Raw genomic sequence first — 18,320 nt, 5'->3', positions numbered from 1 at the left:
ATTCACCAAACATCTATTATTATTATTTCATTATTCCTGGTATATACACTACTGGTTATGATTGCAGACAGAGCCAAGAGAATGGGATGGTGCAATATTGTATTAGTCATATGTTGATAAGGTGCATGCATGGGGATGTCCACGTCACCCAGAGATATGCCCATGCTGTGGAGATGCACCTAGCGGACTGAAACGTCACTGTTGTAGGCATAATACAGATAGTGCTATCTAGACTTGCCCTGGCAAACAAATCCATTACATTAGCTCCATAAATGTGAAGTTAACTCAGCTGAGTAATAGAGACTTTACTTGAAAACGTGCAGGATTCTTCTTTCTGGTTTCCCTGACTATAGTTTTTAATTTTAAATACTGTGTTTTTCTGGTTCGCATACTACTCCTCAAAGGGCGTTTGGTGTACGTTTTTTTGTTGGCGAGATAACTGCCAAAACTCTAAAAGGTATGATAGTCTGTAATCGTAACACGGTGTTTGTATGTTCACAGATGAAATTTCACGTTTAATGCATGGATTTTCTTACGACCCTAACAATTTAATGTATGGATTCTCTTACGATACGTACATTCAACCTTTTGGCAGCTAGCTGGCTCCATAAAAGTGGCATCATATAAAGACAGCAACTATGCATCAAAATCAAATGTATTCCTCTGTCCCAAGCTACTTTAAAAGTTGAATCACTCCACTCTCCCATTTATCATCAACATAGCAATATTTTCCCCCTTCAACATACCTTCTGTGGCGGTCCTTGACTTACACAGGATGACAGGATCGAGCCTTCTCATCAAGCAGCCTGCTTCTGTTCAGTCAGTCTGACTGTAGTCTAAATTGGTGTCTATAGATCTACAGAAAAAGGTGTGGGATTTGTGCAAGTGAAAAGGGTGACAGGGTGAAATAAGTGGGATCAAAATGCGTTACGGTTAGGAAACCCCACTGACGTGAGTTCCATTTTGAGAGACCATTTGAACAACGGGTTGTTAAGAGATTTACTTACCGTGATCTTTTAAACCATTTCTGTGAAATTCTTTGACTTAAAAGGAAGTAAAGAAAATCAAGCAAGTCAGGAAAAATGGGAACACAGCTCTTGCACCAATGAAAACAAATCAGAACGCAAAGAGTATAAATATACTATTTTTTATATTGAATAACATAGGTTGTATAGAACAATAAATGTTGCTCAATCAATTAAATCAGAGAAAATGACCCTGTGAATTAATACAGAAAAATACAGTACAGGACATGATTTATTACTCAGAGACCAGGTATATTGTTCCATATTTCCTGCCCCAAAAAGACGTACACCCAAAGCCATAACACTACAACTGGTTTTCAGCCTGCTGATTCAGGTTGGCCTGCTGATGCAGATTGTCCCCGGGCAAGAACAATGCACTGTAACCAAGAGGGAAATACAGAGACATCGTAGTACTTTGAAAGACAGGAGTGACCCACAAATTCAGGTTTGTCCACAAAACACATGAGGAATTAAAGACAATAGAAAATACTATCACTACAACTCAAAAACAAAATTCCCATTTAAAAAAAAAAAAAGTCGACAAGTGACATAATTAGTTAGGAATGTGATGGCCACCAGAGGTAAGGTTGCTGTGGACCTCTGTGCTGCTGGGACCTCTCCATGGCTTGCCTGGACAGTATAGGGGTCTGCATGCAGCCATATCATTTCCAAGTACAAGGGCAGGGCAGAGATGCTGGTGTTTCAGTAACAGATCTGAAAAAGTGGAACGAGAGAAAGATGTGTGACCGACTTGATTATAATCTATAAAATGCAAATCTGCAAGATAGACAAGGCTTGTTCCCTTGTGCACAATTATAAGAGGACTTATTGCTTGAAGATTTAGAGCAGGGACCATCAACTAGATTCAGTCAAGGGCTAATTATTTTCTTGAGCAGATTGTCAGGGGGCCGAAACATAATTACAAATACATTTGTAGACTAAAAATTTACTGCAAGAAGCCCAAAAAGAATATAACTGACAAACACTAGTTTCAAACCTTGCTTAGATTTGTATAAGATCACATACAGTGCATCTTGCTAATACGCATGGGAATTAAAATGACTTGGAGATGATTTGCTGTTTTTTTACAGTCTTATGTCCAACTTTTTTTCCCTTATTGGCGAGATAGTTTTCCTTGCTCAGAAAACTTGTGGGCCAAATAAAATCAAATGTGGAACAAAATTGGCCCGCAGGCCACTAGTTGGGGAAACGTGATAGAGTATGAGATCGGAGCGATTACACGGTATTTGATTCATATGGGGTAAGGTGCACGTCCTGAGCTCCTCATGTGTGTCGTGTTCGTTTGGTACCAAGCGGAAGAAAATGATCTTACTGTAAATACAGGGAATGACATACCTGGACTTGTCCTATAAGAAACGCTCATCATTGTTTTCTGTTGGAAATTGCTTTAAAGCATTTTCCATTACGCACACTAATGAACACCTCCCTGAACTCAGTCTCAATTCCCACTGACCACCAGACAGAGCAGTACTCACAATCACAGCTGCACAGCCTCAGTCCTCTGAAGCAGAACTCCCTTTGACTGGATCCTTCTCCCTCATCTGACACACACAAACACACAGATAAAAACAGACACTCAATAAGTAGGATATCCAGGACAACACATTTCCTTTGCCTAATGACAAAACAGTAGTACTGTACATCTCATTCGGAGTTAATTGATGCCAAAGACCAAACAAATGTACAGTAAATTACCTCATCCAGCTCTTTTTGGGTCTCTTCTTCAATACGGCGAATGTCCTCCATTGTCAGTCCGATCCATTTGTCAATCAAACAGAACAGCTGTCTGTGGAACTTTGTAAACAATCGCTTCTCTTGCTGGAAATCAGAAAGGGAAAGAAATTAGACAAAACAATTACTTCAAAAAAATATTAGTAATATCAGCATTTATTAAGTGCAACTTGGAGTAGCATGTCTCTGGCAAATCACTGTCTGTCCACTAGAGGACAGAACACACTTTTTAGTCTTTTTTGTAAACTAGTCTTTTGTCACACCCAGAGACTGCACAGCTTGGATATCTTATTTCTCAGCCAACTCTGTCTACGAGTTTCTTCTTCAAGGGTTCCAGGGCGGAGTCATTTTTTTGCATGAACATTGGGCGATATGAAAATACTGGACTTTGCCTCTGTACTAGCACTAGGTTTGAACGGAAGCACTCAAAGATGTAGGCACCATAATGGAATATTATGCAAATACTGGAATAATTGACAGGTCTCCTACCGCACCTTCTGAATGAAGTTCTCAATTTTGTTCTGGACTCCCCACCATTTGAAGTTGACTGTGACTAACTTATAGGCACACATGTGAGGAGAGTTTGTGTTGCTGGGAAGCTCTTTCTGCAGAGGTAAAGACAAGTTATTACACCCTCAAGCAGAGGCAGAATAGTTGACAACACATAAGAGCTTCCGAACCAGAATAGATACAGCCAGAGTCATATATCAAGAGAGTTTCGGCCAGGTTTTAGAACGGACGCCATGTCGGAACATTTATTCTCAAGCAAAACAGCGCAGCGAATTTCACAAACGTTTTTACTTATTAGCATTCGGGATAATGTGTATCCAAGTTGGTACGGTGTTGTGGTGGTGTCAACAAATTGCATATCTGCTTTCACTGGACATCTTCATAGGTTTGGAAGAAAACTATCAGAAATAAACAGCGCAATGCGGAAACATCACTTAGCAACGACTATGGAGGTGAAATTGGCGCTCTCGGAACGTTCAGACAGAAACCACACAGGCCCAACTGTCTAAATATACTGTAGGACTCTGGATACAGCTACGTGTGAAATTAGCTGATGTGAAAAGTATGGTAACAGTGGAGGAATATTGGTTTGGGTAGTACCTTCCAGTTAGGCCCCAGGGGGCCCCTGCCTGTCTTCTCTGACTTGAATATGGCAGGGTCTTCTTCTGGCTTATAGTCCTGTGTGGAGCAGAGTGAGCAGATGAGTAGGATGCAAAGATACCAGTGTTCTATTTAATTCTATTCAGATAACTGGGTCGTACTCATTAGGGAACACCGTAGCAAAATGTAGTAGAACATTTATCAAGTAAAAATGAAGTGTTATGCCTTAAAAATAATTGGTTTTGGGAAAGTTCCTGCAGATTTGTGGCAAGTCTGTAAACTTCTGGCAACATTTTGTGGCAAAGGTTTGCCACTAGTGCTGAATCAGCGGGAAACCTTTGGCAACAACAATATTTATTGCAAATAGTGGCAAATCGTTCACTAGAGTTTTTTTTTCTGGCAAACAAGTATTTGAATCTGTGGCAAACCCATAGACATATGGGTTTGTTGCCACAGGGAAAACCTGTGGCAACAATATTTATTGCCACTAGTGGCAACAGTTTACCAGACAGAAGCCGTTTCTGGTAAATAGAGATGAAACCGTATGGAAATTTCATATCACGATTATAGTGAGCAAAATGATCACGGTTATCAGTATTATCGCAGTATTGTTCAAATGTGCTGGAAAATTTTCAAAAAGTACTGATACAAACACTGAAATCAGTTCACCAAGTTCTATATTGAAAACAAACAAAATTAGCAGGACTTTGCACTTTGAGTGCATAAACATTAAAATAATAGCATTAAATATGGCACCATGTGGCCATGAGAGGTACAAGTTTCCCTAGCTCAGGTTTAAATGAACACAACCTTAAGTAAATCGAATGTGCATATAAAAGCAACACAAGTAAAGCAACGTGCATTTAAGAACTATACAACCATATGTAAACAAATCCAATGTGCATGTAAGAACAATACAACCATATGTAAACAAATCTAATGTGCATGTAAGAACAATAGAACCATATGTAAACAAATCTAATGTGCATGTGTTGACATTAAAATAACACAAATATATAAACAAATCAAATGAACAGCAGTGATTGATTGTCCGTTCTCTCCTTCATAATGAAATAAGGTGCTGCTGGCCTAACATCCTGGACATCCTTTGCTTACTTGAGATTGAAATGTAAAAATGTCAGCATATTTACTTGGTCCAGTTTAAGTAGTGATCTGCGAGGGGAGACAATGTGCCCGCTGGCACTGAACACTGATGGCACGCTGGTTGCTGAGATGCAGAAAAGCTTCCTGGCAACCCTGGCAAGGTGAGGCAGCTCTCATGCATAGCCCCTCCACCACACCAGTGGACCCTCTTCTGCTGGAATGGGTGGCAGAGACAGGTAGACCTTGATCTATTCTTTCACTCTGTCTTCTGGGGTGGTCAGAATCTGACCCTCTTCCCCGCTCTGCTGCCTTAGGGTTATCTAAAAAGCTCCTATTGAAGTTGGGGTCAATGAAACAAGCCATGTGCATGACTCTTTGCCTTCTCTATGTGTCTGTTGTTAAGGTCTTCTCTCATTACACTTGGTCAGGGATGGCTCCATATCCTTTTCCACCAGAACATCACAGGTGACGTGGTCCAGGACAGGTTTGATGGCTGACAGTGTCACTCATGTCTCTGAGGCAAGTGCATCTATAAAAACTTTCTCAGAGGTTTAAGCAGCTGGCACAGATGGTCCATGACACTTATGTCGGCATCCTTGGGCATCAGATTCCATGTTCCTCGTTCTCTAGCCAGTGTCACACAGACTGGCTGCTGTTGGCTGAGGAAACGCTCACGCATCTTGTGTGTAGATCCCCCATCGGGTCACCACATCATGGATCAGAGCCTTCAGTGGTATGTTGAGGGCAGCTTGCTTTTCTCTCAGTTCTCTCCTTCTCTTCCAGCTCCGTGAGAAGCCTTGGACCAGATGACGGCAGGCCTTGGCTGCTGTGTCAACGCTCTGCATTTTCAGAGCCTTTGAGGTGGCCGGGTTCAAAGCACCCAAGCCACAGATCTGGGAACTCTTCAAAAGTCTTGATCATGTTTGATGCGTTGCCTGTGGTTATGCAGACCAGGTCTTTCTTGTTGACCCCCCCCCCCCAACCACCACTCTCCCAGCATATTCTCAAAAACTATTTTGTGAGCCGAGTGATCTTCTGGGAAGAACTGTGTTTCCAGGCAGTTTGATTCCAGTTGCCAGTCTGGGGTGAGGTGTAGGGTTGAACCACCCCCTGCTTTCACTGGTCCAGAGGTCAGTAGTTGCAGCAAACCATGTGCTTTGAGCCAAACTTTTTCCAACATCAGCTTTAACCTGGTTGTACAGGTTTGGGATTTCAGTCTTGGAAAATGTTTGCGATGGCACTTTGTAGTGAGGCACGGCAACCTTCATCAGCCTCAGAAAGCCAGGCCTCTCAACAATTTGAAATGGCATCATGACCTTTGCAATGTAATATGAAAAGGGCTGCAGTGAGGTCCTGAGCATTTTTTGACGTGGGTGCATAAGCAGCCTGCCTTTTAAACGCTTGCTCAGTTTCTGTGTCACAAGTTCACAACTGTAGATGAGGGACCAGTAGTATCGCTGGGTTTGCCTGCTGCACGTCCACTCTGTAAACAAGGGAAAAGAAAATGTATTACTTTTATTACTACATTATAATTATTATTCACTCACACAATCTTCTGTGTTGCATTTGAGTATATGCAGTGAGCCCATGCACAATTTACATAAAGACAAACGAGTCTTAAGACAGTGATAGTAATTGCAATGAGCACAGCAATTGACATAAATACAGGAGTCTTGTATAGGAGTCTAGTGTTTCTCCCGTTGAAACACTTTTACAACCAAATTGACGTCTGACGGATTTTAAATGAACAAAATATATGTTGGTTGGGTGACTAAACTACATAAGGTGTTATTGTGTGCAATGGGTGAATAGAGTCTGCAGACACACGACGGGTATAGCAGCAGGACAATGTGCAGTGTTTTTACAAGAGTAGGTAACACTGAACGCTTCCGTTAAAATGATTGACAAGCCAGTAGCATGTTTGACAGACAAACCATGACATTTCCCCCACATCATGCATTGAGCTAAAAGTTAACTTACCTTGCATTCGCTATAAAGTAGCGGGTGGTGATCACAAAGATGACTCAAGAGATTTGAAGTGTTGCCCCCTTTCGCAGCTATTTCTTTTTGCTGCATGTTCTGCCAGGGTGACCATCTTCGATTAGGTTTCCCTCAGCACTCTTGTAAAACCCAAAATACGACCACACTTCAGATTTGGTCCTCTTAGAAGGCTGAAAAATCTCCCGAGCAGCGTCACTGCCTTCCGGCATGTTTTCACACAAAACAAAACCCACACTGCATGCTGCGCCAGACTGTTGCTAACTTTGGTTGATGCTGGACAGTATTTACCATATGAGTTTTTCGAACCGTGGTAATCAAACACGGTTTTAATGATAATTCAAATTTGAAACGGTAATACTAACCGTCGAATTTTACCGTGGTTTATCGTGAAACCGGTAACCGTTTCATCCCTACTGGTAAACACATTGAGCTCAAACCAGGTGGAAAATGCTAACTAGCTACCGAAGTTGTCAAGTGAGTGTTTTAACTTAAATCTTCCTAATTGTGTAAGCTAATTGATGGCTGGTAAGCATGTCATGTTTTATGGGATAGTGTGAAACACATTTTGTTGCTAGCTAGATCAGTTTCAATCTGTCAGCACCACTGACTGGCTAGTTTACCTAGAAAGACTCACAGCTGTAATCGCTGCTGAAGGTAATTCTAGCATGTATGGACTCAGGGGGTTGAATACTTATCTAATCAAGATAAGCAGTATTAGGGTTTTACTTCATGTTTAAAAAAATACAAAATAAATGTGACTTTCTTCCACTTCGACATTAAAGTATTTTGTGTAGATTGGAAAAAAAGAATTAAATAAAATTTAATCCCACTTTGTAACAACAAAATGTGTAAAAAGTCAAGGGGTGGGAATACTTTCTGAAGGACCTGTAGTACGTTTAGTATGTTTAGTTCTCTGTGAGAAGGAAGTTCATTTAAATGTATCGACACAAACCAAATCGCATATACATTTCAATGTTGTTAATACACAAAGTAATCAAAAACCTGTTTCAATTTGCATTTTCATAATCAGTTTGAAGCAAATTTCCAGCAAACAGAATGTTCGCCACAAGTTTCCCAGTATTGTTTTCCAGAATTTCACAAGTCGCTGCAAATTTGTGGCAACAGTTTGCCACGAAAATCATTTCATTTTAAAATATGAGCTGGCCACAAATTTGTGGCAATTTGGCCAAAGATTTGCCACAACCATTTGCCAGAAGCCTGCTTTCTCAGTAAGGGAATTTCTATTGGACAAGTTCAGGCAATCCCTCCCTGTTTCAGTCAATTTTTTACCATTTGCTGCCTTATGAATACAACCCTGATGTGTCTGGGTTTAGAACAGTAAAAGAGTTTCAAAGAATGCTTATTACAAATAAATTGTTAGTACATTCACACTGATCAATCGCTGCCATCACCTTGACATCCACTTGGCTTTTGTCAGCGATGTCAATGTAGACTACTTCAGTCTTCTTCCACTGATCTGGGTCTAGTCCGTGTACCTATGCAGGGAATCATTTATAGTAAGTTACCCACTTCAAGAGCTAAGAATGCCTCACTAGTAGTCACTACATAGACTAGGTATAACATGCAGGGTTGGCCTTGGGGCCAATTACATTTCAATCCACTCAATTCAGGAAATAAACTGAAAAGCACATTCTAAATCCAATTTTGAGGGAAATTAAATTGAAATTGGCCCCAACCCTGATTACATAGCACTTTGATACATTGTGTTTAAATGTTGTTTCAGTGTCATCACCAACAGAGCAGGTCTGAGAACTAAAAATGCAAACACGAGAAGGGTTTCCGTATCCTTTCACCAAGTCAGAGGATGGACACGGAAATGACATGGAATGAAATGACGTCAATGGAAGTGACTGATTGGCGTCTGATCGATAAAATTAAATAAAAAGGGGAAATCGTTAAATTAAAAGGACTAGTGATGTCCGCCAACTGAATTAAATGTGCCGCTGGTCCATGCTTGACATGGTGTACATTCAGACTCATTACATTAGCTGCTCACTCACATTGTCCTGAACCCCCATGTCGGGCTTGTGCCACGTCTCAATTTTAATCAGAAAATTGTCCTTCATGTATTCATTCTGCGGAAGGAAGAGCAAGTAATAACATAAATGAGATCAATCAAGTGTCCAACACATACTGGGTTCAAAAGACTATTTGAAATCATGTCAAATACTATGTGTGCTTGATTGAGCATGCTGGCTTAATCAATCCATAGAATAGTCCTTAACCAGTAAACCCCATCCTGGGCTAGAGCAAAAATCCAAAGAATTTGAAAGATTTCAAATAGTATTTGAACCCAGGTCTGAAACTGAAAGTAATATATTTAACCTTAATATATGGACTATAAGTGATTACAACTTGAGGCATACATCAGCTATGAGCAGTGGTACTGGTCATTTAAAAAAATATATATATATTTCACCTTAATTTAACCAGGTAGGCCAGTTGAGAACAGGTTTTCAACTGGCCTACCTGGTTAAATACCAGTGTGACCTGGCCAAGATAAACGCAAAGCAGTGCGACAAAAACAACAGAGTTACACATGGGATAAACAAATGTACAGTCAATATCACAACAACAAAAAACATGCACACACACGTTCACCCTGGCAAAACGTCTGTCTGTCTCTGTGTTAAGTCAGCCCCATCCGCTTCTCTCCTTTCCTTTTGACAGGCAAGGTTACCAGCTCCTCTTTCACCATGTTTACAGCTGAATAGTGTGCAAGTAAACAGTAACATACTGTATATGTAAATGTATAGAAGAAAAAAGTACTTACTGTAATAACTGCAACAGGGGAAGAGATGGACATGAGGAGACAGAGAGTAAACAATGTTTAGGGGAACAAACGTTCAAAATAATATCTCAATAGTTGCACATGTTAGAAATTGGCTAACTCCTTGTCAATCAAACTGAGAAGTTGTCTATATACACCATTAATACCCAATGCCTGGCTATTGGTCCAGACATTACATAGATTCCAATAGCATGTCCTCACAGTGCTGGCTGCTAGCGTGTATACCCAAATTAATTATTCAACATATTCTCTCACTACAGAAGGGCTAGGTAACAAAGAGCAGGGGACTTACCAGTCCGACAGTAGGGGTAAGCATTCCAGGCCTTCTCGTGGATGTTAAGAGCAGTTGATGGTGCCAGAATGCGCACATAGTTTGGCACTTTACTGCAGAGAAAAAGAAAGATATTATTATTTTAGGGTCAAATCCATATGAACTCACTTTTTGACCACATCCCTTTGACCTCAACCACCGCACCCAATTGAACGCACCCAATTGAACAAAACTTTCCCACACGTTTGCCAATGGTAGAAGTGGTGAGAAAGTGCCTTTTTGGCCCTAAATGCCAAAAGTCAGGAGATAGGAGGTGCTCAAAGTTCACCCTATTTAAATATAGCCCACCCTACCATGAGAGATCCGTATCTTCATCACTGAAAAAGACAAACGGTTGAATTTGATATACACTGAACAAAAATATAAACGGACATGTAGTGTTGGTCCCATGTTTCATGAGCAAAAAATAAATATATATATTTTTTTTTAAATCGCAGAAACGTTCCACATGCAAACAATTGTATCTCTCAAATTTTGTGCACAAATTAGTTAATATCCCTGTCAGTGAGCATTTCTTTTTTGCCAAGACAATCCAGCCACCTGACAGGTGTGGCATATCAAGACGCTGATTAAACAGCATGATCATTATACAGGTGCAGTTTGTGCTGGGGAAAATAAAATGACACTAAAATGTGCAGTTTTGTCACACAACACAATGCCACAGATGTCTCAAGTTTTGAGGGATCGTGCAGTTGGCAAGCTGACTGCAGGAATGTAAACCAGAGCTGTTGCCAGCTAATTGAATGTTCATTTCTCTACCATAAGCTGCCTCCAACGTTGTTTTAGAGAATTTGGCAGTACGTCCAACCGGCCTCACAACCGCAGACCACGTGTAACCACGTCAGCCCAGGACCTCCACATCCGGCTTCTTCACCTGTGGGATCGTCTGAGGGTGGGGTAGTGAGGGGAGCTGAGGAGTATTTCTGTCTGTAATAAAGCCCTTTTGCGGGGAAAAACTCATTCTGATTGGCTGGGCTGCCAAGTGGGTGGCCCTATGCCCTCCCAGGCCCACCAAGGCTGCACCCCTGCCCAGTCATGTGAAATCCATAGATTAGGGCCTAATTGATTTAAATTTACTGATTTCTTAATATGAACTGTAACTCATTAAAATCTTTGAAATTGCTGCATGTTGCATTTATATATTTTTTAAATATTATATTTTTTTATATATATTATTTTCTCAGTACAATTTGAAAGCATTTAAACAGGGTTGTCAAACTATTTTATAATTTCTTAAAGATCTTTTTTATTTATAAAAAGTGGAAATCTGCAGTTCAAATAATAAGAACATGAACACCCTGCCAATTTCTTGTGAAATAGCTGAGGGATAGACATAACCTATGGATGCAAGGACTGACCATTATAGTTTCAACCATGTTTTGAGGCTATACAGTATTTGTTTAAAATGATATTGTTTACAATGGAGTAAAACAAGCTTATATTTTGGGTTCAGTTGAACTGAGCTCATGACGGATTTATGAGTTACATTCTTCAAGAAACAATGGGTATATACTGTACCATTGGGTGATTGTGGGTGGGTGGATGGATGGGAGTCACTGGGTAGATGGATGGATAGGTGGATGGACCAATCGTACCTGTGCAGGTGATATATCTTGTGGGTGTACTGGCCCTTCTCTCCGTCCTTCTCATAGGGTTCATTCTTCAGCACCTCCACCCCTTCTCCTCCACCCGTCTCATTCTTACTGGTCTCAGCCACAGAGTACAGCTGCCCCACTTGGTACTGTGGAGAGGAAGAAAGGAGTGACCTACAGTTACACACAGACTAAATAATCCCCATTGTTCACAAGTTGTATTAACAGACAGCTGTAACCACTTCAGTGGGCACATCCCTAACCATTCACTCCTCAGAGCACCTGTACAGGGACAGTTTTCCGTATTCACCACTGGCAGTTCCTTGTGCATTTAGCCCAGATAGACACCGACTTCAGCATAACAGCTCAACAGGATAACAGTATTGTCAGCAAGCATAAGGAAAATACTGTAATAGCCATCTGTGGCAGTTTCTTTTTTTGATGACAGTCTCTCTGCCAACAATTCCCTCGTTAAATGCTTGCCAGTGATTTCAGGATGTAGAGCTCTGTCAAAGACCTTTGGCAGGTGGATTACTGTCTCCAACTCTGCTGTACCAGCCTAGGCAGCACACCCCATCCATCCACCACCACAGGCCTTGAGTCACCCATCAGCAGTCGATGACGTGGCACGCAACCACAGGTTGCTGTGTGCAGCGTGACTGCAATAAAGTTGTCCTGGAACGCGGCCACTGTGCGTCAGGGAGCTAGTGACCCACAGGGAACTGGTGACTCGCTTGCTGCACATTGACACTACTCAATAACCAACAGCCAACTGACATTTAAAAACACAGAATAGTTCGTACCGGGCTGATTAGATAAGTCATGCCAAAATGATATGCTTTTAACAGGTGAAACAGCTCTATTTGGAGGAAGATGGGGTACAATCACATCCTCTACCGAACAGTGTTTATTTTGGTGCTTCCATCTCATGCGCGAGTAGGTGGTTAGGAATGTGACGACACGTGTAAAACCAGCATTTCACTTATTGTTCCCCTGCGTGCGTGTGACTCATATGTCCATCTTCCTCAGGCTGTGGAAGTTTTAAAGTTACGGCCCATTTTGTACAGAGAAATTGGCATAGCAGGCAATTTAATCAATCACAGCCCTCCTTTCACTTGTATCATTGCACATCCTGCAAATCACCAAAAGAAGGCAACTATTTTGAATCCATTTTTATACTGTAAGTCAAAGTAGCAGAGAGACCTCATTCTGGAACTTCGATATGCATGTAGAATATATTATGTTCAACAATATATTGAAACATTTGCCAAGTCTAAAATGGTTTATGCTTATTTTTTTTCAATATAAAGACAGAAAATGTCCTCCAAAAGTACCTTTCTATGGTATGTTTTTGTTCCAATGAGGAATCACCCTTATGTAAGGCTATGAATGGAATTTAGGGTTATGATCCTTGATCTGGAATCTTATTTTGGGGAAAACGATTGAGACTCAAATCTCAGTTTTAAATTAAAAAAAAAAAAAAAAACGAGCGGGGAATGATGCTGGTGACTTGAACTCTGGGAACAAATGGAGAAAGAGAGGGAGACTGAGAAGGAAGGAGAGAGAACAGTGGAATCAGCACTGTTGCTGATTAAGTTGTTGCCAAGATGGAATGCAAGATTATGTCTGATGAAAATAAATCTGGTCGGAACATACAAGGGTCATTCCACCTCAAAAAGCACAAGAAATAGGATTGACACCCACCGTCTCAGATTGTTCTGAAATCGTTTGTGTTGTTAGAAACAGATAAGATTAGTAGTGTTGAGAGATTAGTGATTTGAGGTCGGTTGGTTTTGGTTAGATTCTAAAAAAAAAAATGATTTTAGTTTTGATATTTTAAATGCACTATGCATTATGTGAGTTGAAAGCTGTAACATAGAATAACACAGAAATACCAATGATGGTAGTGACTGCCCATTACTGCTTATCACTTACTAATCATCAGTTATTCACACTAATAAAATTATTTCATTGTGTATATTACATTAGTTTTATTTGATTACTTTGTCATTCCAACTCATATGACAAAAATCACTATTTTAGTAGTTCTTCAAAGTAAATAAGGCATACTTTCATGACTGCTGAATAACAAATATCAACCACTTAGATCATGTATTTTCAGGTAGAGATACCTCAAAGAAACTGCTCTCTATGTGTCCCCTCTTGATTGCACATTCTTCAGTCTTCTGGAGCAGGCATAAAGTAACCAGACTGGACAAGGAGCCACGCAATGGATTGTGGTGATTGTAGTTAATCATCACATTTTCTGAATAACATTGGCCTTTTGGAAACTACAACTCCCTATTACGTTGCACAGTTTGGACATGATCTGATTTATCTCTAGAGAAACTGCCGCGAAATGTGCGCATTGAGCTCACAGAAAAAAAACAGAACGAAATGGATTTCAAATAATTGAACCGACATCAATTAGTTGTTTAAAAAGCAAAAAATAACCAACAAAATAACCAAGTTAATCGCTCAGCACTAAAGATTAGCATTCCTTGCTGTCATACCTTGACAATAAAATGGTTACAGGGTAAGGAAACCCATGTCATTTTGTCATTTGGGTGAACTATCCCTTTAAGTTCTTCAAACTTTTTTCACCTAATACAGGAACAGCAGCATCTAGTAGTCAGAACCTGGTAATATAAGGATGTAGGATGGGCCATAAACCTAAAAAAGTTAGGTCGAAATCAGATGTCAGGTACTATATTTATCAAACATTATATGAATCCTATAAACTAAATTGGCCAATTTGGGTGCAATCAATAAGCTTAATTTCTCAGAGATCAAATTTTATTTCAACAAAATAATGTTGCAGGAAGGCTAATCTTATTGGTTTCTAATTACAGAAATGATTTCAGAACAATCTGAGATGGTGGGTGACATGGCTTGCTGAAATGACATGGAACAACCCACAACTACTGACTTCAACTGCAAAGCTTCAGTCAGGAATACGGTGCTCCGTTTTAATTAATATGGCTAATATTTTCTGCCCAATGTCCGACCTGACTGTGTGTGGCCGGCTAACCACTGCAATCGTGAACATAATGGAAACCATGCCAACATCCTGTGCACACACACCATCATAAAAGGCGTGTGTACAAACAGGAACTTGAAGGTTAGAGGAACATAATGCATACCAACTGCTTGACATACAGACGGCCCTGATTCCTCAAGAGCACAGGCACGTGAGGTAACGGGTTGGCCCCGTGAACGTTCCGCTTTTGCGTACGGCACGTTCACGGGGCTAGGTAATGGTTGACCTCAATTTGACCGTTGAGTCAGAAAACGAGAATGTAGCGTGACCAGCTTGATAGGTGACATGAAGCGAGAGTTCAAGACACAAATAAATGACACTCGGTCGCTACTTACCTCTTCCACAGATATGGGGAGGATGACTCGACTAGAAGAGAGAGAGAGAGAGAGAGCGCAACATCACATTACAACACATTACAACACCTGCAGCTCATGAATAAATGTTTTTGCTCATCTAATTTATCACTTGATTTATTAGTTCCCGACTGACAATTCTCTGATAGCAACTGCTAAGAGTATGCTAATCAAAACACGTTTAGCCTAATAGACCCGGGACGATACATCTGAAATAAATCGACACCGACCACTTAACGCAGGCATTTCGCTTACATCGTTCATGACGATAAGTAGCCTATACTAGAGAAATGTGAAGTTTGAAAGAAAATAAGCTAGCTAATAAGAGGGATTGTTAATGGGACAACTGATGGCGACAACCATCAAACTAGTAGTAGTTTCATGGATAAAAAAAGTGGTGCACATTAATATTCTATTTACCGTCAAGTCGGGCAATTTATCGCGTTATGGATTATTGACCATACTGTCCTGCTCTACCTATCAAATATAAACATTACAAGCCTGAACGTGCTACTGATTCTAGCTGTAATATTGTCAGAGGAAATTGAAGCCCGGTGTAGATTTCTACTATCAGAAAACAATTCGCTTTGGCCCCATCCTCTGCCAGTCTACAATAGGCAATAATCACCACCTGTCCCTAGTCTAAGCAGCACTGAATATTTCATTATAAAACAGATCTGGGCGTAATGAGAGCCAAGACAGGCACCATACTAATTCTACGGTATTGATACAGGCAGGTTTGTGGCATCAGGATGACACGTTGATATGGCAGTTGTTGACTCTCGTAACCAATGAGTTTGATGACATGTCATGCAAGTGTATACTTTGGATTAGTTTGAGATAAAAGGCACACCCTTGTATGTTTTTTTAGTAGGCCTGACGATGCATGGGATGAGTATAATTAATTATGGTTACAAAGTTTTTTTTATTTTTTACTTAATTAATTAATTCAATGAGTCTATCCATACAGTCCATACAGTGAAGACAGGCAACAAGCAGTCAATAGCATTGACAAACTTGTCATTTTACGCAAAGATAAAACACAGCGAATACCAACTTGCACGTGTTTTTTTTGAATTCCCAAATGGTAAGTAGGCTATACTAGACTAACAGAGAAAATACTATAAACGAAGAGGATAATTGTCACACAATACATTTTCCCAATGGTTTGCCTGTGTATGACATCGTTCTCCTGCGTGACACGTTAACTAAACACCATATTTTCCCAAACATTTTTACTTACAATTCTTTAATGAGCATTTTGGTAGTGTTGTCCGTGTATATGCAGCATTCAGATGTCTCGCTTACTGGTTTAAAACTCAAACTCGGCGGAGGTATGTTTGTCCGTCTGCGACCCACGGTCTCCGCGGTTTTGCGCTCCTATTTTTCTTGAATTCACTTCCTGACAGATGCCGAAAGGGGCGCGGCGTCACCTCAAGTCAGTCACCTCCATTCAGTAACCTCATCCTTATTCGAAGCAAAACATACAGACCTGAAACAAACACACTACACCATGGTTTGCGCTGATCACACATGAAAACCAGTATGTTATTTAACCACATGCAAATTCTTATTTTACTGGTGAGGTAATTTTTTTGTTATGCCTGGACCACATGCACAGACTCATGTACATAGTTTACTTATGGAAAACTGTAAGCTCCTCCATTGAAGTCTACCTAGATCAAATGTTGTGGGGGTTTTAAGTGGAGTGCATTGGTTTGTAAGTTGTTTCACCGGACACAGTGGTTCAGTTTCACTGAGCCCAAATGTTATTCCAGTCCTCCCAGTTTCACTCCTCATTCAGGCTTCTTGGCTGTGACAGTTGGTGGAGGGTGAACTCAGTAACCCCCGGTGTTTTCTTGTGTCGGTCTTTGGAACAGGTTAGTAGCAACCTCAGCAAGTCAAACCAGTGGTTTAGCCTTCAATAAGCTTGAGCAAGACTAGAGCAACACAAATAATAATTGTAAAGACTGGAATGGAATTAATGGAATGGTATCAAACATATGGAAACCATGTTTGAATCCATTCCATGTCTTCCATTACAGCCATTACAATGAGCCTGTCCTCCTATAGGTCCTCCCACCAGCCTCCACTGCTGTACATGTGTGAAACACTCCTATTACCATTATGATGTTAGGTGAGAGTTGAAAACATGTATTGTTTCTGTATTGTGCTTTTCACTTGAACGTTAATGTTTACTTTAATTACCCCTCAACAACTAATCCCCAGTGATCAAGCAAATCATCTAAAATACCTACATGTTTTTTGGCATCATGTTGTTCTTCAAGTATCACTTCACTCCAACTCTCTTAAATTGGTGTGTTAATAACAACACCCAAGAAAAATAGTAGTGAATTGGGCAGCTGAGTTGTGGTGTAGTAGTGAACTGTAATAGCCTGTCCTCTGGTGGAGACTCGACGACTTTATAATGAAACACAGTAAAGGCCCTTTTTCTTTTTGGAAAGTTGCCAGCCATTACAGGCATGATTAATGTCACTTCTCCTGACTGCAAAAATGTGGCTAATATGAAACCTACAATAGCCTAACACTGAGAAATGGAATTTCCCCCTAGGGTGGTTGGATTTACGAATGACTGCAGTTGCGAGGTGGCATTGGCAGGCTTCCTCCACTTAAAGCAGACCATCCATGCTTTCTTCTGTATCGCATACAGCTGTAACATGGGATATGTCATGTTGTTTAACACATCTTGCATTAAGAGTGATTGAAAATCCACCACACTTTGAGGAAATGTGCAAAAAACATCAAACAAGGTCAAATAATTACAAACGGACACTATATTTTACAAATTCATCTGTTTATGTTTTTCATATAGATTGTTTTTCATCTCATTTAGAAAATGACTCAAAATGTCAATAACAATGGCTATAATGTGATATAAAACAAAAACTGAGATCCAATATACAGTATATAGACATGAAATATTGAAACAAACACCAAAAAAGAGAATGTAAAACAACAAAATAAACATTTGAGGAAAAAAAAGTACAAGTCAGAGAAAAGCATTGGTGTTTCAGCTGAAGCTTCCGCTCAATGTCTAAAAGTGATACACAAACCATTAAAACACTCTATCCAAAACAAAACACTGCTTGTTTTTCATCATCAGAGAATAGGCAGTCAATCAATCACACTTGACATCCCAGGGAAGAGGATAGTAGTAAAAGTGTGTCACATCTAGAAAA

General features: G+C 40.2%; 1 protein-coding gene across 2 annotated transcripts; it reads right to left on the bottom strand.

Annotated features, from left to right (window-relative positions):
* Nucleotides 1-1,131: 1,131 nt before the first annotated feature.
* On the bottom strand, nucleotides 1,132-16,544 carry LOC112266818 (phosphatidylinositol transfer protein alpha isoform). Of its 2 annotated transcripts, XM_024444656.2 has the most exons (13): nucleotides 16,364-16,544; nucleotides 15,103-15,133; nucleotides 11,731-11,876; nucleotides 10,429-10,452; nucleotides 10,097-10,188; nucleotides 9,787-9,794; nucleotides 9,014-9,088; nucleotides 8,405-8,488; nucleotides 3,888-3,965; nucleotides 3,272-3,382; nucleotides 2,742-2,864; nucleotides 2,522-2,587; nucleotides 1,132-1,739 (listed from the first exon to the last, which is right to left on the bottom strand). In XM_024444656.2, exons 1-12 carry the CDS (start codon nucleotides 16,378-16,380, stop codon nucleotides 2,540-2,542), a joined length of 837 nt encoding a protein of 278 aa, XP_024300424.1. In that variant the 5' UTR covers nucleotides 16,381-16,544; the 3' UTR covers nucleotides 1,132-1,739; nucleotides 2,522-2,539. The 2 variants fall into 2 exon arrangements, with proteins under 2 accessions (XP_024300424.1, XP_024300425.1); XM_024444657.2 differs by lacking the exon at nucleotides 10,429-10,452 and having other exon boundaries at nucleotides 16,364-16,539.
* Nucleotides 16,545-18,320: the final 1,776 nt, after the last annotated feature.

The sequence above is a fragment of the Oncorhynchus tshawytscha genome, linkage group LG14 (genome assembly GCF_018296145.1).
Source record: "Oncorhynchus tshawytscha isolate Ot180627B linkage group LG14, Otsh_v2.0, whole genome shotgun sequence".
Taxonomy (NCBI): domain Eukaryota; kingdom Metazoa; phylum Chordata; class Actinopteri; order Salmoniformes; family Salmonidae; genus Oncorhynchus; species Oncorhynchus tshawytscha.
Note: the sequence above shows the minus strand (reverse complement) of the source record. Positions and strands in the feature narration are given on the sequence as shown.